At 39.6% G+C, this 22,356-nt stretch overlaps 1 protein-coding gene across 1 annotated transcript in view; it reads left to right on the top strand.

Moving 5' to 3' along the window:
* Nucleotides 1–22,356, top strand: part of LOC121316631 (WD repeat-containing protein 64-like) — a 61,277-nt gene that overhangs the window by 30,355 nt on the left and 8,566 nt on the right. Inside the window, exons 10-21 of the mRNA XM_041251672.1 lie at nucleotides 138–264; nucleotides 1,266–1,414; nucleotides 3,975–4,098; nucleotides 5,082–5,251; nucleotides 6,078–6,239; nucleotides 6,748–6,878; nucleotides 7,289–7,352; nucleotides 11,730–11,822; nucleotides 19,406–19,575; nucleotides 19,682–19,830; nucleotides 21,192–21,388; nucleotides 21,620–21,740. Of these exons, the coding sequence (XP_041107606.1) occupies nucleotides 138–264; nucleotides 1,266–1,414; nucleotides 3,975–4,098; nucleotides 5,082–5,251; nucleotides 6,078–6,239; nucleotides 6,748–6,878; nucleotides 7,289–7,352; nucleotides 11,730–11,822; nucleotides 19,406–19,575; nucleotides 19,682–19,830; nucleotides 21,192–21,388; nucleotides 21,620–21,740 (1,657 nt within the window). The remainder of the gene's footprint in view (nucleotides 1–137; nucleotides 265–1,265; nucleotides 1,415–3,974; nucleotides 4,099–5,081; nucleotides 5,252–6,077; nucleotides 6,240–6,747; nucleotides 6,879–7,288; nucleotides 7,353–11,729; nucleotides 11,823–19,405; nucleotides 19,576–19,681; nucleotides 19,831–21,191; nucleotides 21,389–21,619; nucleotides 21,741–22,356) is intronic.

Here is a 22,356-nt window from a genome sequence, read left to right as displayed (position 1 = left end):
GACAGTACCAGTTTGAATGGGGCTTTAGTTGTCTGTATATTTAAAAAAAAAAAAAAAAAAACTTACATTTAAGCCAGTCATTTTACATAAATGTGTAATTGCTTGTGTTTCCATTCTGAACTTGCATCTGTGTTTAGATTTTTAGGGTGTGGGATATACAGACACTAACCCCACTGCAAGTGTTCATAGATAACCAACAGGAAGAGAAAGACAGTCGCATACACGCCATGGTCTTTGATGGCAATCTCGGTCAACTCATAACTGGTAAGGCAAGTCGCGTTAAGATAAAGGAATACCAAAAAAAAAGCTTTATTAAAATTGGTATTTAAAGCTGTTAAGAATAATTTCTTTAAACTGAATATGTAAAAAAGAAAGAAAGGAAGAAATTCAGATACTGGGCCACATTCAATAAGCATTTGCTCTAAAACGAAGAAAAAAAGTTAAAGTTATGACGAGTAAGGCTGTAATCTTAATGGTTGTTTAAACTATAATAAATATTTCCTATAACAAATTAGACTCCATTTTTTAGTTACTAAGCCTGTATATTAATCTTAGAGTCCTTTAATATAGTTTTGTTGTTTCTTGTAAGTCTCTGATTCCACTAGTTTGTTTTTTCTATTACAAAGAACTGGTGCAAACTTTACCCTGGAGTAAATGCTAAATGAATCGGGCTAAAAATAAAATAATAATAATAATAATATATAATAATAATAATAATAATAATAATAATAATAATAATAATAATAATAATAATAATAACCCTATTGTAAACTCCACTGAGATGAGTGAGTTGTGACCTCTGGAATATGAATATTGAAATTGTGCTTTAATAACATCTTATAAAAGGGAAGGAGAACTCAAATTTGAATTTTCTGTATGCGTTAATGGATCCCTTTAAAGGTTTCCCACAGTAATAGAGAAATAAAGTGTAATAAAGCACAGTGAAAGCATGGGAAAGCATATATAGGTAAATATTGTAAAGAATAGCAAGGTATGGTAAAGCATGTTAAAAAAAACAGGGCTAACCATAATAAACTATTGTAAACTATAGTATAGCTATGTAAAAACATGGTGAAACTGCAAAAAATACCATGGCAAACTTTTAAGGGGTGGGACACAAAGATTGGAGTACTTTCTTTCTGTGTTTTTTTTTTTTTTTTTTTTTAAATCAAGTCTCGCGGAATATATTTAATTATTTGAGTGTATACCATTTCAGGATAGATAACATGTTTTTTTCTCTTTCTTTTTTTCTTGGCAAAACTGAGGTTCAGGTGTGCTGGATGTTTGGCCCCTCCAGCGCACTGTACAGGACACTGTGCAATTACCTATCACTCACAACATGGCTGTCAACGTGCTGGTGTATAACCAAGCTCTGAAACAGGCCCTGACTATCTGTTCCCAGTCGCTTCTTAAGGTAAGTACAGAAAATAAGAATTTGGTGATACTGTAGGGCCAGCAGTTGTTGCATATCACTCACACTCCACAGGTAGACTGGCACTCCACACAATACCCATCAAAAACAAAGCACCCAGTTAGGACAATTCATAAAACAAAATCCGGACAACATTTGAATCACTGATACTAAAAAAATCACACTTGCAATTTTAACTGAGATTTTGTTAAGCTGTGAATCTGTTTCTAAGAGCTACTGTTGTGCCTACTACCGCCGGTACACCTACAGAAGGATAAAAAGGATTCATGTGATGGAACCCTAGACATTGTTTCATTATCTCAAGAATGCTTGGAAATCCCATATATGATTCTTCATCCAAACGTTTAACTTAGGAAGATCAATAAAAGAAGAAAAAAAATCTGGTAGTGTTAATTGATTTATCTGTCTATCTATTTTAAAGATATATTTCCGGGGTGCCGAAGTAAGACTTACCTGCAGAATTTCTACACAGCGTCAGAGAATTCCCGATTCCCACTAGCTACATCAGGGAAAGGAAACTGGCCCTTCCTGACTGGGTCTTAGTTTAAACTGTGTTTTATCATTGTTTAATTGAAGTTAAAGCAGGAGGTACTACAATCCTGTTTTGAAAACTTCATTTTAAATGAAGTCTCAACTTGTATGGATCTTGTATTATTGAGGTGATGTGGTGAGGTTAGAAGTTTCCCATAATATATAGATGATTTGCAACCATGAATGTTTTTAGTTTTTTTAAGTTGTTTTCTGTTTTGACAGGAACCTTTGATGAGCTCTGATAGGGGTCCTTTGTTGTATGTCCCTGTTGTTAATTTGCTTTAAAAAATTTCTGCCTCCGTAGAATGATGGCATTTTATACCACTGATAGACGGTAATTGACATTTTAGCAGTGAATGAGTGGATGGAAAATGCCAAAGAAAATGGATGCTGAATAATGAAGAAACACAGAAAGAAAGTACTCCAACAGCGATCGTAACAGTTTAACCTTTTCAACGCTCAACATCCACCTGGAAATGGTGTACGTTGAAGATACCACATTATTTCCTCAATGCATTGTGACCTTGGTGTTTTTGGTAGCAGTTCACATGAGTGGTGGCACTTGTCACATTAGTTTTGTATCCACTTAATTTCATGTGCTATCTCTGACCTGGTAGGCTCTGAATAGTGGTGCATGATATTCAAAGAGCTATACAGTCTGTTGCATCAAGACTATAGGAATTCAACAGGGGTGCGTGTGTGTCATAGAAAGGGTTGACTGCTTTGTTCTGATCATGTTTCTGTTTTGTCTTGAAGGTATCATTCTGATTCCTTTCATTGCTTTTTATTCTCATGGTGATGGCTGGAATATATGAATAGGTCCATCAGTTAAAAAAAAAAAAAAATCTTCCATCAAGCTGTGTTCCAATCCTCATATATTTTTTGTTTTTGTTTTTCACTACTGCATATGCACATATGGTTGATGGTTTAAAACCATCAGTCTTAAAAATAATAACCCTGTCTAGAGGACACTTGCAGGAATACAATAACAGATAACTGGCTTAAGTTAAAATCATTCCTTCCGGTTAGACACTTTTTTCACCTTTACTTCTCCCACAATACAGCGTAAATATGCCGTTATTACAACAGATAATCTGTAGTTTCATTTTTCAATTTGCTGTATTTCGGAATTTACATTCTGAGGACAAAGCCTGTGCACTGGTGACAGCTCATATGCTACTGGTTCCGATTTTTAACATTATTGTGAAGCCTCTAAAAGATTGTCATGGGCTCTGAAGTGACTCACCAGAGAAGGACACAATTGTGTGGCGCTCAAGGTGAGTTGGAGTTCAGTCGGGGATGCCCCCAGTGGTTGGGCAGCAGGGTTGAAATTGGCAGGGGCTGCTTCACCTTACTAGAGCAGCCTCTACCGGAAAAGGTTCTGCTTTCCATGGGGCGCAAGGTCGCTGATAGCAACTGTCCGGCTCCTTTAAATTAACTTTAAATAAATTTAATAATGGTCATTGTTGATGTTAGTCTCACTTTTTAATTTATTTTAAATATATGTCAAGAAAAGTAAATAAATTGAACTAGAATGGCAGGAGCTATATTTATTTGTATTTAACTTTACGTAGAATGGAAATCTAATTTTGTTGCTGTTGTAATTATGCAACGTTGCAGCTGATGATGAAAGGAAGCGAGCAGTTCAATTAATTTTATAATACAGGTCTTTTAATGACTGGCTTGCAAGGATATAGTCTGACAACTGTTAACTGTGCAGCCACTTCTGAATAAAAAACAAGCTCAAGGTAATTCATACATAAAGGGGGAATGTGATAAGGAGCAAGTCTATCGACACTGTCCTTTTCTTCAACCAGAGTTATCAGGCAGCAATAATATGTATATGTATTTGCATTGTGACTCATTTTGAATGCAATTTGTGAAGCCAAGAGGAACTGGTTACAAACCATGTCAAACCCAGACTAAATGTCTAAGGAAATAATAGTGTTGTGGCATACAATTTGTTAATGAATTGTGAGTCACTGGCAGAGTGTGTTTTTGTATTCAACAGGTATGGGAACTGGAAAACGGAGATCAGGTTTATCAGATTGCTAATGCCCATGGGCCACATGTAGAGCTGACAGCAGCTGCAGTGGATTCGGCTGGATTTCATCTGGTAACAGGGGGGGTTGATGGTAAGCCATTCACAAACCAGTGCTCTGCTTGGAATGGACTTTCTGCTTACCATGCCTGCTAGTGCAGAGGAAAAAAATGTAATTTACAAGTGCGTGTATCTCTCAAGTCATTTTTCTGCAAAGCTGCTCAATTCCCTGGACAGATGCAAGAGCTGTGTGAAGGAAGAACCTCTGGAATTGAGAATAGGAGAGAAGGGCTTTTGTGACAGGGATGAGTAAGGAGATTCCCCTTGGCTCGCGGAGAGCTGCGGAGGTGAGACCGAACTGATCGGCCCCCAAGGCTGGGAAGCAACTGATACTTCCCCCAAGGGGAACCTATGGGGTAGAGAATGGGAAAACGAAAGACAGGGATAGATTGACATTGGGTTTCCCTTCGGCTCGCGGAGAGCCCTTCCTGGCAGGGACGAGGCCTCTTGGCAGGACCGTCTCCTGTTCCGTGTGTAACATACTAGTTTACTATGTAATGAGACATGTGATATATATATACTGTTGACAATGTCGAAACTACCCCTGTACATGTCTTGTTAATGACTGTATAAACAAAACGAAACATCTAAATTTTTTTTAAAAACCGATATATATATATATATATATATATATATATATATATATATATATATATATATATATATATATATATATATAAAAAACGTATATATATATATATATATATATATATATATATATATATATATATATATATATATATATATATATATATGACATATAGTTAACTGTTGACCTTATAAGCAGATAATGAAAGGCTTATTGGGGACTCATTTATTAAAGTACACAAATCATACATTTTTCTAGGTCACTGCTGCTGATTAAATAAATACAACAAAAATAGTAAGAAAAAAAAGCTTAAAGCATAAAATTGCAATTATATCCCAAATTGTGACAAAGTCGCCTACCTATTTAGTTACATGCCAATTATGCTGTCGTGTTCTGTCCTCTATGTTTCTTTTTAATTTCTTGCTCAGGTTCGCTAAAAGTTTGGGACTTTGAGAGTGGGCAAGATTTAAAGTGGAAGCCTCCAGAGGCAAAGCACAAGGAGGGGGATCAGAGCTTAGTCAAGCTTGTCTATCTTAGTTCAGGAGATCAACGCTCCATCCTCACTCTGAATGGCAATGGAGCAGTCCAAATCCTTCAGGTTTGTAGCATGCTCTTTTACATCACAGATGGGAAACCTGTCAAAGTAAAATCAGGCTTCTTTAAATTGATCAATGGGCAACCTTGATGAAGCTGTCAAGCTGTGTGACTCTGAATCCGAGCATAACTATTAAATTGATCCCTAAGGATGCAGAGTACAAATCCCTTGTAACCGGTTTTTTTTATATATATTATATATATATATATATATATATATATATATATATATATATATATATATATATATATACCTGATAGTCATCACTATGATATAAATCTGTATCATTAATAATCTTTCAGGATTGTTATTATTATTACATTATAAAGGTTGAAGTTTTATTTAAACTGATTTAATTTCTTTTGTGCCCTTTTCCAAAACTGCAAATAAACCATCAACCACAGTGCCTAGAACATACTTAATTAACTGTGATTTACCATGCATTCATTCAACTATGATTAACTATGCATTTGTTATACATTCACTATGCTTTATGAAAGCATGCTTTGTTAATGTGTATCCTGTTATCCTATCCCTGTGTCAGCACTGATGGGATTTGAGCAGAATACTCAGCATCACACTCATTGGGTTTATCTCAACACTATTTTCTGCCCTCCACCTGCAAGATAAGGGTTTAATGAAAAATAAAAAAAAATATTCTTTGTTATAATGTAACCCCTTGATAACTATTAAAAAAAATACCGAAGGAGTGTATCACAAAATAAATAAAAACAACATGTAAAATGTTATGTATACACTATGTGCTTGTGTATTTTTATATTTATTTGTTCCTGTTGTTTGCATTGACTTTTTTGCTTTTAAATATAAGGATTCAGATAGGTTTTCTGACCTTAAACTGGTCCAGGTGTTTCCTACAGTGCAGTGCGGTCTGCAGAGTGATTCCCTGCTGCAAACCCCTGCAAAGACCAGTGCACTCTACACTCAACCACTCAATCAACCGTTGCCTGACATAGGTGGCTCCCCAAGAGTGGTAAGATTGAAATCTTTCTTAAAACACAGTTTTAAGTGTGCAGCACATTGTGTGGTAGACTTGCTGTTGCAGATCAGTTTAATTCAAAAAAGCAAACAGAATGCTAGTGTAAATAGCCAGAAGTGTAGAGTACAAATCCTAGGTTATGATGAGGTTGTATAATGCACTGATGAGTCCAAAAATAGCTGCCAGACTAATACCAGAGCTTAAAGCAGTGAGCTTGATTGAAATCTTTACAATTTTAAAACCCTAACCAATACTTTAATGGGAGCATGAATACCAGGACTAGAGGACACATTTAGAAATGGTGTGGAAATAGACTTAGGACAGAGAGTAGGAGACACTTCTTCACAAGGAGAGCAGTGATGGTATGTTGTCGATGCTGAATCACTGGGATCTTTTACGTTTTTAGATCAATCAGTTCCAAGGAACCAGATGAGCATAGATGGGCCAAATGGCCTCCTCTCCTTTTGATATAGGTCTGATTGAGCTTTTTTTTATTATTCAGAACCCTCTAGCTGCAGAAGAACTGACCTGTCTTGATGTATTATACCAAGATGGAAATCACTTAGTAGTGACTGGAAGCACCAATGGAACAATTGTCCTCTGGGACTATGATTCAGCCACTGTCAAACACCTGTAAGTCACTGCACTGCACACTGAAGAGAAACATGCACGGTTTCATATCATTTCAATCTCCATTTCAAATTCCGATAGTTGTGGGGACAAGAAACATTTGAAACACTAGAAAATCATTGGTCCTCCAGATACTCCTTTAGGATGTTTCACCAAAGACATGGAGTCTGATTCTGAACCCAGCATATTTCTTGTACTTCAAATTAAAATGGTCATGTTACAGAGCTATTCATTTCAATAGCCTAGATTCCAGGTTTGATGCCAGTATTGAAAATTGTCCGGAAGGATCAATGCATGAATGGGGGTCAGTACTTATATTCAAGACTTATTTTGGATTGTCAAGATTGGCTGTGTTTCTGAAACCATATGGCCACCATTATACTACACATAGAAATTTATTAAATTTTTTTCAGGTATACGGAAGACCAAATTCTTCATCCTGATGATCAGCAAACATGGCATTATAATTTTGACAGGGTAAATGCTGTTTTGTTCTTGGTATGCAAAAGAACAAAGTTGAGTTCTAAATTGCAGTAAGTAGGTTACACATTTGAATTAATATTTCTTTAAAGCTTTAATGAACACTGTGTAGAGCAGAGATGAGCAACACTGGCCTTTTCTGGCCAGGTCTTTGTTCTAACCAAGTTCTTCATTGTTTAGTTGAACCAGTAAACCTCCATTTAGAGGGAAATTCACTATGCCATTTATTCTAAAGTGTCATCTTTCTAGAAGAAAAAAAAACATTCATGTTAAAATGTTTAGGTTTTCTTTTGCAGCGATAAGGTTAAAACACATGCAGGGACGTTTTTCTCCCTAGTTTCTTCCATTCCAGAAATGTGAGAATGTGGCTAGAATGGTGAAAACTAATTGGTTGGCCAATTGGCCAATCCATTTTTCAATTGAATTAATTGAAGCTGCACAAAGCTGTTGATGTGATAATAAATTCCCCCAGGAAACTAAATGAAAGCCACCGAATGGTCCAAGAGGATACAACAGATGGTGATATAGCACTCAACCAAAAAACAAAGGTTAGAATCCTCAGAACAGTTTGTGATAACTAATTTAGCAGGTCTGTCAGTGAGATTCATCCAGATACCAGTAAATCTACATGCTTAATTCTTACAGCAGCATTTCTTTTTTAAACTGGGCAGCGGATGCTTGGGTTGAAAAAACAGTTTTAGTCTTTTTGAAAATTCATAAATGCTTAAATAACGTTCTTCTATGACTGTATTGTTGTAGCTTGTTGTTAAATTAGTTGCAGTTATTGAATATTGAAATAATTCCACACATTTTACCAGTTGTGACTGACTGCCTGCAAAGCATGTCAGTCACTAGGGGAAGCAGCTGATTTTCTTGACAGGATAGAGGGCTTAAAGGGTTGGGGACAATCTCACTCTATGTGAAATGAACACAGAAAGGCACAACGACCTAAAAGTCTTATTAGGTGCTGCTGCATACATTTTGTTCTAAACCCCATACATTGTAATCCCTTGGCAGCTTCCTGTTATGTGACACCAATATAACGAGACTGATCAAGATTGTCTGTTCTTGTGAAAATAACAATCCTGAAGTATCAGTAGAGTTGGCCTAGCTGGTTCAAAACTCTTTTAACTGACCTTTCATGTGGATGTGCTGACACTGTTAGAACCCAAAAAATGCTCCACAGTATTCAGGTTCTGGGGCCGGGAGTAAAAACAGACTACCCAAAGAAGGAATAACCAGTGATAACGATGATAACTGCAAAACCCTGACATCTCTAGAGTCTGTCCATCTTCATAGCAAACTGCTGATGCTATTGGTTACCTCCCTTTTCCCCTCTCATTTTGATTGCTGCTTCCCGTTGCTGGCAGTTATGTCAAAATGGAAGAGGGAGGCCGTAAAGAGAGAACTTCAGAACCTTTTTTAGACCTGTATTTTTGCTTTAGACCAATAGGATTTCAGTGCTCTCCCTCAAATCCATGTCAGGGAAGCATTGTGCTATGCTTGATGTTTTATAACAAACCACACCTGGTTCCCTGACATGGAGTCAGTCCAGGATTTAACCAAGATGGTTGTAGTCTCATTCCTAGAATTATGCCAAGCCACCAATTTATCACGGTAATAAATTATAAAGGACATTGCTTTTTGTTTTTAAACTTACCCTTGAGTTATTCAAATGTATATGAATGAGTAGAGTTGGGGTAAGTCGTTACTTAAGTAACATGTTACTGTAATAATGTTACTTTTGTCAATAATGAGGTAGTATAACATGTTACATTTGTAAAGGGAATAATAATATTATAGTTACTTTCCAGCAAAAATAAACGTTACCTTTTCTCTGTTATACACCTACATTGGTGGTCTGTTCTATTTCTGTACATGAGCAGCATTCACACATGCATATTTACATCATAAATACATACTGGAGCCCCACTCATATATTAACTTACAAAGCAAAACACATAATCAATCATATAACGCAAAACATAAAACAGCTTCAACTTATAGGCTCAGAAGCAATTTATTTTCCCACCGTACACTGCTAGCTAATAAATTGCTAGGCTGTGGGTGTAAACATCAGGGGTCGTATTCACAAAGCTATCTATCCAACTGTTAATGGAAAGAACTTGAATTACACTGAAATATATGTACTTATATATATATATATATATATATATATATATATATATATATATATATATATATATATATATATATACACACATACACACAGTATATGGTATTCATGGAGTCTGTTCTCTTATACAATTTACATTTTTATACTGAAACTGGACAGTACATACTAGCAGATATCACACAGCACTGTAATATGTTTTTGATGGCATATAGGGATTAAGTGTATACAAGTAGACGGTTTTCTTTCCAAAATGGTTGCATTATATAAATTGACACCTGCAAAGCATTATAATATTAGCTCATTAGGATGAATAGAAGTTATCCTACCATCATTTTTTTTTTATTACATTCCACAAACAACAAGTTGTTTGCTTTGTTGTCTTCGCAGTTAATATGAGAAAGTACTGTATAAGGAAGGAAAACATCCATCTCAATCAGATCTCAAGTTCGGCTCATAATCAAATGCTCAAATTCAGATTAAATCACAAAGCTGATTTCTGAATTACTGATGTATTTGCATTCAGTATTAATTAACCCGGAGAAATGTCAAAGAAGATTGCAATTGAGTGCTGTATAACTAATGTCTTGGCATTAGAGGCTAAGACAGTGATATGTGTAACAGGGCGGACCGGTGACCCCACACACCACAAGCAAGCAAGCATTGAAACCACGATGCAAAAAATCCAGGCTCGTCTGCCTTCTTGGTTTTAGAGCTTTTAACCTCATCTCATCCCACCCACGGGGCAGAATCCATAACGGCAGGGCATCACACAACACTGCCCGTTACACTGCCCCCCTTTTAACCTTGTGATCAGCTGCAGCCAATCATTGAGCTCCAAGGCAAGGAACCAATGTAGCAGTGCATCACACAACACTGCCCATTACATATGTGAATCATTGCTTTCATGAGAGAGAATGCTAACATTAGTTCAAATATGTAATTGTACACACACACACACACACACACACACACAAAGCTAGAGTTCTCAATCCAAGGTTTTTTCTTCTTTTTTTGTAGAAAAACAATTTAAGAATCTTATCTAGACTATAATTTGTTCCACACTGAGTTATGCTTCCATGGAAAACACAAATCTGTACTGTATTGTATTTACATAACCCTCCAATGCCAGTATTATGTCAGTGGTGTATATGCTCAATTCACTTTTTTATTTTTACCTGCTTTCTGTATACTTATGGGTGGAATATGATTATGTTTTACAGGCAAATTGCACACCTGAAGAAAGTGATGCAGGTCATAGGCTTTATTTGTCTTTTTTTTATATTGTTTTCTACAAGCACTGTGATTCTGGATTGAGGGTCACACTATACCCAGTAACGGTTCTTAAATGGTCGACAGTCAATTAGTCAATCTGATGTATACTGTATCTGTACTTTATTTAAATACTGTCATTACAGTTTGGTGACGGTGGTTAACCCTTGTTAAATTTGCTAATAGGATCACTGTCTTCACAGCAGACTGATGAAATACAGCCTGACGGTAATGACGTAGGTGACACTGAATTCAACTCCTGTGCTTCTCCTTCCATCAAAAAGCCATGTGTTTTTGTCTCGGCCCATCAAAATTGCAACATTTATTTCTGGAATACAAAGGTAAGAATTTATGAATTCTCATATGACAAGTGACCGGATTCAGAGTAGCAGACAAGTTGTGAAAGGCTTTGTTTACTAACTTGAACACCCGCAGGAGCATTTAATCAATGCAAAGTAGTACCTTTTTTTTTAAATATGGGGAAAGTTGCTTATCCTAAGTGCATTCTTTCTAGTTTGTTTTACTAGTCGCCATTGTAGAAACTGCAAGACCTGCTATAACAAGAATTTGAACATAATGAAAAAAAAAAAAAAAAAAAGGATTTTAAAAGCGTGTTCTGGCTTTTAATTATAAAAATAATCTGATGAGTTATTTTAAACGGCATGTATTTGACCTTTGCACCCTATTTGGAAATGTAGCTGTTTTTTTCTTCACTAAATCACACTGCATTTCTGTACATGTTATTTAGTTACGCTGATAGTTTTTTTAAATGTTTTTTTTTTTGTACAAAAGCTGCTTTATGTTTAGTAATATCAATGTACAATGTGTTTTCAATGTACTTGGCATGGCTATTTGGCTTAGAATCCTGACAGCAAGATAATAAGAATTACAGATAAGTCAAATAGTTTTGCTGGCCCCTTAAGTTTTGTATTGAAAACCATATTACCTGTTTTTTTTTTTTTTTATAGGGACAATTTTTGAAGAAGGTTCTGCCAGGCACAAGAGGATCTATTGTTCCCTTAACTGCAATGTGTGTCAATTTGGACGCCGACTTACTTCTGGCAAGCAATCAAAGTAAGCAAATTAAGCCTTGTTTAATTCAAAGAGAACTGACACTGGCTGCCTCGGAAACAACATGAGCGATTTTATAATAATCACATGAAAAAGGCAAGGGCACATGTGCTGTCCGAGCAATCATTTGCCACGAGAAGCATTCACAAAATACTCCCTCATTGTGATGGTAATAGGTGCAAGCTGATCATTATGAAGCATATAATATGAAAACCCTTTTTTCAACAAGCAGAGAAGGTACAGTAAAATTACACCTGTTAAAAAAAAGAGCTGTTCTGTATTACATACAGTACGTTTAGAGGGTAGGCCCTGTTCTTTTCCACCTGTTTTCAGATATTAACCCGAATTAGTGGTGATGGGACATATTTTTGTAAGAGTTTATTCTTAAATTAACTCCTGTTTTTTTAAAGCAGAAAAAAATCATGTTCATATTACAAAATGTGAAACAAAACGCCTTGAGTGCGGAAGAGAACTGGAATTATATTACTGCAAGTTCAAATGATTGAAATTACTGTTGCTAATAATAATAATAATAATAATAATAATAATAATAATAATAATAATAATAATACAATTTAAAATAAAGAGTGTTTGGCATAACTATCTATTTGTCAAAATACTTTGATAAAGGTTGACATCACTGTGTTTTTGTAGAAAGAAAAAAAAAAACAACATCATGAAAAAGCATTGTGCTGTCAAAATGATAACTACCAATCCAATATTAATGAAAAAAATATTTCCCCGGAAAACGTTCTGTTTTTCAGAGCTTTCTGACTTGCTTGCTACTCTGTTGTGAAATGTTCCATTTGACTACACATAGACAGGAGAGAGAGAGAGAGAGAGAGAGAGAGAGAGAGAGAGAGAGAGAGAGAGAGAGAGAGAGAGAGAGAGAGAGAGACTTTTTTAAGATCCTTTATTTAAATATTCCAAATAAAATCCATTAAAATTCAAATAAAGGTAAAACACAACAAAAGTTAAGATTCCTACTGCCTCAGCAAAATTTAAAAAATCCTAAAATACATCGTGTTCTCCTTAAAAACAGATTTTAAACAAAATAAAAGGATCATTAAAGAATCAATATTAAACAGTGTTTTTTTTTTCTTTGTTGAAAACAGATAAAATCCAAAATAAAACACTGTAAAACAAAAATTAAATAAAATTAGAACAAAAACTGGAGCTCCCCCTCCTCACTCACAGCACACAAGGCGTCTCCCACACACCACCTCTCCTGAAAGTCCTCCAGGTTACTGACCAGTTTAAAATACTCAAACTCTACTCTGATCTGGCTGACCACGAGCACCCTGAACTGAACCACCAAACTGGTCAGTCCAGAACCAGAGAGTTGATTTTTCCTTGTCTTTAAAATAGCCAATTTTGCCTGTCCAATTAAAAAATTAATAAGAACACACCTGTTTTTCATTTTAAAACTGTATAGAACCCCAAAAATAAAAAGCTCCTTACTAAAAACAACCCCTAAATTATTCAGGATTCCCTGCAGTAAATTAAAAAGTGGCCGCAGCCTCTTTAAATCTTTAAATCAGAACATAAAATTGACACAGGTCTCCAATTCTTAAGCTGGCAAAGGTCTCCCTTCTTGGGCAGCAGTGTAACCACTGCCCTACGGCAGCTAAGAGGCAGTTCCTTGTGGCTGAGGCTCTCTCTCAGAACCTGGAGCAAATCCTCCCCCATTATATCCCAGAAATTATTATAAAATTCTGCTGGCAGTCCATCGATCCCGGGAACCTTTCCGCTGGAGAGCTGCTTGACAGCGGCGGTCATCTCCTGGTGGGTCAGCGGTGCGTCCAGCTGAATCTGCTCCTTCTCACTGAGGCTGGGTAACCCCTGGAGCAGCCGCTCAGTGTCCTCTATGTTGCACAGTTCTTTATTATAAAGTTCCTTGTAAAAACGCACCGCCTCTGCTGATTTCCTCCCGGGTGTGCAGTTCTTTCCCACCAGGAGTCCTGATACAGCACAGCTGTCTACTGTCCGCTCTCTTCCTTTCCAGGTTGAAGAAGAAACTAGTGGGGGCATCCATGTCTCTCAACTCCATGAATCTGGAACGCACAATCGCCCCCTTCACTCTTTCCTTCAGCAAGCTCCCCAGCGCGAGTTTCTGCTCTTTTAGGTTCTCCAGGGTCTGTTCTTTAAACGCTGAATTTAAACATTCCTCTAGGAGGAGGATTTTTGACTCCAGTTCTCTCATGGCTGTGTTCAGTGACCTGGTTGCATTTATAGTATATTGTTGACAAAAACATTTAATTTGTATTTTGCCAATGTCCCACCACTGTCTTAAATCTTTATATTGTGCTTTTTCTTTTTTCCAAATTATCCAAAAAAGTTTGAATTGTTGCTTAAATTTTACATCTTGTAATAATTTTACATTGAAATGCCAGTAAGATGCTCTGTGGGGTTCTGATTGAATTATTACTGTAATTAATAGACAGTGGTGGTCAGAGAGACTACTGGGGATGATTCTTGCTTTGATAAATTTACTTAAATCGTTTTTAGAAGTATAAAACTGGTCTAGTCTTGCTCTATATACACAGTCTGTGTGATACTGAGACCAGGTGTATTGTCTTGAACTGGGGTGCAGGCATCTCCATATGTCAACCAGGTCACTGGACTCTAACAATGCAGCCAACTCTCTGGAGGACTGAGGGTGTGGTTCATCATTATTTCTATCAATATTAAAATTAACAGTACAATTAAAATCTCCTCCTAGTACCACCACATCATTATTATTAATATTAAAAAGAGCTTGCTTTAATTTCTTAAAAAATAAAATTCGTTCCCCCCCTCTATATTGGGCATAAATATTAATAAAAACATACACTGTACTGCCCAGCCTAGCTCTTACTTTTAAAATCCTCCCTTTCTCGATTTCATCCATATCTAGTAAAACTGCCCCCAGGCTGGGTTTAAAAAGCACGGCTACTCCTGCACTAGTACTAGCGCCGTGACTCATCACGCACAGCCCCTCCCACTCCGCTCGCCACGCCTCCTCATTCTCCTGATCCGAGTGCGTTTCCTGCAGAAACACCACCCCCGCCTGCTTCTGCTCTAAAAACCCGACTAGCTGCGCCCTCTTAAAAGACTGTCTGCAGCCGTTTAGATTAAAAGAAATAAAAACGCACCTTTCCATCATAGCTAAAAAAACTAACACACTAAAACAAGTAATAAAAGAAGTTTCATAAAACACAGCCATTTTTAAACAAGAGATTTTGAACCACTTTTAAGATCCTTTTTAATTTTCTGAACAATTTTTTTTAATCTATAACGTTTTGGCTGATCAAATTCTTCTATTGTGGCTTTCCTTGTTATAACGTGAGCGGAGTGGAGAAATAACCTTAGATCAGGGAAAAAACTCTCTATTTCTACTCCCCTTTTCCCTTTTGTTTCTATCATAAAATCATTTACCTGCTCAAGCGTGTATAACTTTTTCTTACTGACGGGTTGGCTATCAGGGATGTCTGAGATAAGCGAGGAGTCAGAGAGCTCCCCCTCCATCTCATCCGCGCTGTCCTCTCGCTCGCCCCCGAGAATCCGCTCCTCCGCAGCTCCCTCCGACTCCTCGACACCGGTCTCTGCCACAGCCGTCACTATTTCAGGCGGCTGAGATTCAGCAAGTGGAGAGTCTTGCACCGCGCCCGGATCACCCTGCGCTGTGCTCTCTTCCTCCGCGTTGGGAGGGACTGACGCCCCGCCTGGAGCCCGCAGTCTCCCTGTCTGCACGGGTTCGGAGTTCTGCACTGGCTGCGCTCTGCCATCCGGCAGCTCTGCAGCCTTCCGTTGAAATCGTGTCTTTTTCGCTACTACCTTGAATGATTCTTCACCATTCTCAGTAGTAGCGGTATTATCCTCCGAACCCGTCAGTGACAGGCTGCGGCTGGGTCTCTTTGTGCGAGGCCGTGGTGTTGGTGGTTCTGCTCCGGTTTCCTTCTGGATCGCCCCCTCCTCGGTCAGCACGGGCTCGCTCTGCGGCTGCGCTGGGGGAGCCGACTCTTCCTCCCGCTCACCCCCAACACCCCCGACTTCCTCCCCGCCAGCATCGCCCTGATCCTGCCCTGTCTCCGCTCTAGCCTCCTTTCTCGGGCAGGCTTTCCTCTGGTGTCCCTGTTCTCCACAGTAAAAACACCTCATCGTCTCCGAACTGACAAAAACTACACAATTCATCCCTTCCACGTTAAAATTCCAGGCAACATTAATGACTTGATTAGGATCATTTAGTAAGACAAACGCCTGCCTTCTAAATGACATGACGTGCCTAACACTGTTATTTTTGCACCCCAGCGGGATTCCCTTAATCGGGGACACCAGTTTACCAAACCGAGCTAAATTATTTTCTAATTGCTCATTTTTTAAAAACGGAGGCACATTAGAAATAATAACTTTCGTTACCGGGGTTACTAGAGGGGAAACCTGAACAAATTCACCTTTTACTGTAAATCCTTCCTCTACCAGCTTGTGTACCAGAGACACCTCCACTAAAAATATTACCAGCGCTTTATTCATTCTTGACGCCGATATAATATTCTCAAACCCCACCACCTCTCCTACTGCCAGCAGGCACTCCTCCACCGAAACCCCGGGGTCAGGCAGGCAACGGACCCCGTGTCGGCGGGTGAGAGCCCCCAGCCCTCCTGAACGAGACCCCATAACGGGATCTCCAAACACCCTACAAACAAACAAACAAACAAACAAAACACACACACCACTAACCTACGAACAAACAAACACACAAAAAGAACAACTAAGTAACTATCAAACAAACAAAATAAATAAATAGATAAATAAATAAAGTTTTAAATTTCCCGGTCCTACCGCACCGTGTTCCACCTCTCTGCAAGCCCTTCCCACAATCCTCCGAGAGAGAGAGAGAGAGAGAGAGAGAGAGAGAGAGAGAGAGAGAGAGAGAGAGAGAGAGAGAGAGAGACAGACTTTTCAGATCCTTTATTAAATCATTGCAGTTAAAATCCGTTCAATAGCAATAAGGTAAAACAGAACACAATTAAGATACTTGCTGGCTCCAGGGAAACCTTCCCAGGCAACAGCATAAAATCCTAAAAAACATCATGTTCTCTTTTAAAAACAGATTTTAACCAAATATAATGATCATAAAATGTAAATAAAAACAAAAAACCCTATATTAAAAAATCTAAACCGTGCTTTTCCTGTAAAAACAGATTAAACCCAAAGTAAAAACACTGTAAAATAATAAAACCAAATAAAATTAAAACTACAAGTTAGACAGCAGCTCTCCCTCCTCACTCAATGAGCACAAGGCGTCTCCCACACACCACCTCTCCTGAAAGCCTCCAGGTTACTGACTGTTTTAAAATAATTAAAATCCACCATCACCCGGCTAACTACTAAAATATGAAAAAGTCTGGAAACATCTGTTAGTCCTGCCTCTAAAATCTTATTTTTCCTGGATTTTAAAATGGCCAATTTTGCCTGCCCTATAATAAAGTTAATTAAAACTCTCCTATTCCTTGTTTTAAAACTATAGGGGAACCCAAAAATAAAAATCTCTTTGCTGAAACTCACCCCAAGAACTTGCAAGAGCTGAAAGAATGACCCCAGCCTGACCCAGTCACTGAACGTGTAGAACACTGTCTCCTCCTCCCCACAGAAACAGCACTCAGCACTGATGCTGGGGTCCACTCTGTGACACAGCACAGTGCAGGATCCTCCATTGCAGGTCACCTGCTCTCTTGGTGAGGGGCTGTTTGTACAACACCCTCCATACCGGCTCACTCTCTTCTGCTACCTGTAAATGGCTTCTCCATTTTGTGTCCACAGTCCCTCTTAGCTGTTTGGACTGGACTGTTTTAACGTGCAGCTCATACAGTTTTTTTCCCCTCTGCTGTGTGGAGAGCTATATTTTTAACTCTCCATTTTCCCTATTCTCGCTCCATCCCCGTCCTCTTCCTCACCTAAACCTGGGGATTAAAAAAAACTAGGGAAAAATTGGTCCCCTCCCCCAAAGCCTCCTTGAGCTTTGGGGAGAGAGATTTCTTCAGCTCATTTATCATTCTCTCAGCCAGCCTCTCCGAGTGCCAGCCCAGCCTCCTGGCCAGCTGAGCCGCTGAGATCCAACAGGGGTGGCCTAACTCTGTCAAATGAACCAGTTGGGTTACTCCGGCTTAACAAAATTGGCACACGGCACCCCTGACTGAAAAAAGTGAATGGGAAAAAGGGGATTAAAGAAGAGGGGCTCCCCTAATAAAGACTGCCCTGTCACTGACCCCTCCTCCCTCTCCACTCTTACTGTCTGCCACATTTAAAAAATATTAACATAAAAAGAGGGGAGACCTGTCTTATCTAACCTGACCAAATCAATTAAAAACAAGTTCCATCTAGCCCCATTCCTCCTACTCTTCTCAGAAAATAAAAGGCTATCTCTCTCCAGTGAGCACCTTCCTTAGCGTACAGGAGCCACCCTGCTGGCAATGCTGACCAGGTCTTTCCCCCCTTCATCAATGGGGAGGTACAGAACTGCTGGCCTCAGCCAGTGTCTCCCGCTTCAAAAGAAATCCAGCAGTATTTTTTGAATCTCCACTACCATTCCCCGTGGAGGGTCCAAACATGCCAGCTTGTGCCATAACATGGAGGTCACCAAATTATTGATGACCAGGACCCTCCACTTGAATGACAGCTGAGCCAGCAGCCCCTGCCAGCTGTGCAGCCGCCCTCTCACCTTATCCACCAGGCTCTCCCAGTTCATCTGCATGAACATCTCTGTCCCATAGAACACCCCCAACACCTTAATCCTAGTCCTGTCCCACTGCAGGGCCTGAGGCAGCGTGGGGGGCCCCTCTTCCTGCCAACCACCTGACAAGAAGGTGTTGCGTTTTGCCCAGTTTATCCGTGCTGACGATGCTCTCTGAAACACTTCCAAGCTCTCCTTCAGGGCCTGGACGTCCCCATTACTGCACACAAACACGTTCACATCATCAGCGTAGGCTGATACTTTCACAAAGACAAGGACGGGTGAGGCAGGCACCGCCCAGCCAGACAACCAGCCCCTCAGAAGATGCAACAGTGGCTCTATAGACAACAATTACAGCATGACAGACAGAGAGCAGCCCTGTCTAATGCCCCTGCTCACCGAGAAAGGTTTGCTCAACCCATTATTAATCATTTAAAACACTAAAAACATTAGAGTATAAAAGCTCTATGTAAGAGATAAAACCAGGGCCAAACCCGAAGGCTTCCAGGACTTTCACAAGGTAGGTGTGGTCGACCCTATCAAAAGCCTTTTCTTGATCAAGGGAGACCAATCCCACATTAAAATGACACGTTTCGCTCAGAGCGACGATTAAAAAATCCCTAATTAAAAACAGGTTATCAAAAATAGATCTTCCAGGGATACAATAACTTTGATCTTTGTGTATTACTACACTTTAAGTCTATTTGCGAGACACTTGGAAATTATTTTCGAGTCAACACATAACGGCGAAACAGGTCTCCAGTTCTTTAAAAGGCAGAGGTCTCCCTTCTTGGGCAGTAATGTGATCACTGCCTTGCGGCAGCTGAGAGGTAGTTCTTTTTTCTCCAGACTCGCCTTTAGCACCTGGAAGAAGTCTTCCCCAATCACCGGCCAGAAATGTTTGAAAAACTCAGCGGGGAGGCCATCTATCCCAGGCACCTTCCCACTGGAGAGCTGTGTCGCTGCAGTAGTCGGTTCCTTAAAGGAGAGCTCTGTATCCAGTCCACTCTGCTCTTCCTCACTCAGGCTGGGTAGATCCTGGAGCTAGGTCTCTATGTCATCAGGATCAAACTGTTCTTTTGTGAATAGCTGCTTGTAGAACTGCACAGCCACCTCACTGATCTCTCTGCTGTGTAGTTCTCTGCCGCAGGGCATCCGCACACACCTCAGCTACTGGCTTACCGCTCTGTTCTTCTCCAGGCCAAAGAAGAAGGAAGTGGGTGCGTCCATGTCCCTCAGCTCTACGAAGCGAGAACGCACCAACACCCCCTTCACCTTCTCCTCCAGCAAGCTTCCCAACACATTTCTTTTTTCTTTTATTTTTTGTAAGGTTTGCTCATTAGAGTGATCTTCATTATTTTCTAAATTTAGACTGTCTCTCTCTAACTCCCTGACTGCTTTGTCCACTGACATGGTTGTCTCCGGAGTGTACTGCTGACAAAAAATTTGAATTTGTTTTTTTCCATTGTCCCACCACTGCCTTAAATCTTGGTAAATGTTCCTTTGTTTTTGCCAGACTTTCTAAAACTCTTTAAAAACTTTTCCAAATTTGCAGTCTTTTAATAATTGAATGTTAAAATGCCAATAAGATGATTTGTGCCCTTCGGTTGGAATAAGTACGTTGACTAACAGGCAGTGGTGGTCCGATAGATTATTGGGAATGATACTTGCCCCTACAAAAAAATTGAGGTGACAACGGAATGAATAAAACTGGTTCAGTCGTGCTCTAGAAGTGTAATTATTACAAGACTGGGACCAGGTGTACTGTCGGGCATAAAGGTGCAGACATCTCCATACGTCAACCAGATCACTGAACTTAAAACTGCAGTCAGCTCTCTGGAGGATTGAGATGTGGCTCTTCAGTATTCCTATCCTTTGTAAAATCTATAGTGCAATTAAAATCACCCGCAACCACAAATACGTCATTATTATTACATTTTAAAATGGTTTGGTTCAACTTGTTAAACAATACAGTTCTTCCTCTTCCTGTATTTGGTGCATAAATATTTATAAAAGTAAAGTTAAAACCAGCTATTTGTTTCTGTACTTTTAAAAGCCGCCCTTTCTCAATCTCTTCAGCTTGCTTTATACTGACACCCAGGTCTGATTTAAGAAGCACCGCTATTCCCGCGCTGGTGCTGGAGCCGTGACTGAACACACACTGACCTCCCTACTCTGATAGACAGACCGCCTCATTCTCCTGCTCAATGTGCGTCTCCTGCAACATCACAACCCCAGCCCTTTTCTGCTTTAAAAAATCAAATAACTGCTCTTCTAAAAGACTGTCTACAACCATTAACGTTAAATGTTACGTTATTTTACGTTACATGGCAGCTAAAATATTTAAGACCATCAAGTTAAAACAAACACTAAAAAAAAAAAAAAAAAAAGTCATATTATAAAAAACCATTTTAAAATGATGTTTTCGAACGTATCATCTTCTTTAGAGTCTGTACTACGTTTTTAAATGGTATCTCTTGTGCTGATCTAGCTCCTCAAGCGTGGACTTCCTGGAGACTACATGCGCAGAATGTAAAAACAATTTAAAATCGGGAAAAAAAGCTTTTAATGTCCACTCCCCTCTTACCTTTGGTACTGTCAAGAAAGTTATTAATGTACTGTAATGTATATAGTTTTTGGCTATCAGGGACGTCCGAGATTAACAAAGAATTAGACAGCCCCCCGTCATCCGACTCGTACATGCCCTCAATTTCTTCGCTGTCTCCCCTGTCTTCTTCAGCGGCCTCGCCACTCTCCACAGCCACAACTTCAGCCTCAGCCTCAGCCTCAGTACCACCTTACTACCTATCTCTTAGTCAGACTGGGACAGCTGCCGGGGAAGACGTCAGCTCCTCTTCTGGCATCACTTTCACGCTGGGAGTCTTCTCTCCGCTGCCCACAGACACTAATTCAGAGTCCCTCTTTATTTCTCCTTCTTCAGGCTGTTTGATTTTTTTTTTTTTTTTTTTTTCACTACCATTTCAAATTCCTCGTTTTGTCCAGCCTCTTCTCCTGAGGCTGCTGGCGCTTGGCTGTGGCTGTGTCTCTTTTGTTGCGGTGTCAACTCGGCTTCAGGCACCGCTGACTCAGGCCTCTGCTGGTTCCTCTGAATCGGACTCTGCTGGCACCGCTGACTCGGGCTCTGCTGGTTCCTCTGAATCGGACTCTGCTGGCACCGCTGACTCGGGCTCTGCTGGTTCCGCTGACTCGGGCTCTGCTGGTTCCTCTGAATCGGACTCTGCTGGCTCCACTGACTCGGGCTCTGCTGGCACCGCTGACTCGGGCTCTGCTGGCTTCGCTGACTTGGTTGTTGCTGGCTCCGAGGGCTGCACGTCCTCTCGCTCTCCCCGATTTCCCCCAACCCTCTCTCCTCCAGGAGCTCCCTTATCCTGCTCTGCTTCAGCTCGATCTCTGTTTCTCGGGCACTGTTTTCTTTGATGTCCCTGAGCTCCACATTTAAAACACCTCATCGTATCAGAGCTGGCAAAAACGACGCAATTCGTCCCCTCTACATTAAAATTCCACGCTACGATCAGCTTAACAAACAACAAAGACTCAACACTATTACCAACAAATATAAAACACAGAATATATGTATATATAAATAAATTGCAAAAGCTTAGACTCTCCTGAATCGCAACTCCTGCGCTCCACTCACCAGCTGGCTCCTCCCACAATCCCACAATTTGAGAGAGAGAGAGAGAGAGAGAGAGAGAGAGAGAGAGAGAGAGAGAGAGAGAGAGAGAGAGAGAGAGAGAAAGAACAGTATAGCAAACCATATTATTGTTCATATATAGCATAAATTAATAATC

This window comes from Polyodon spathula, chromosome 6 (genome assembly GCF_017654505.1).
Source record: "Polyodon spathula isolate WHYD16114869_AA chromosome 6, ASM1765450v1, whole genome shotgun sequence".
NCBI classification, from domain to species: Eukaryota; Metazoa; Chordata; class Actinopteri; order Acipenseriformes; family Polyodontidae; genus Polyodon; species Polyodon spathula.
This window is presented reverse-complemented; position numbering and strand designations above follow the sequence as displayed.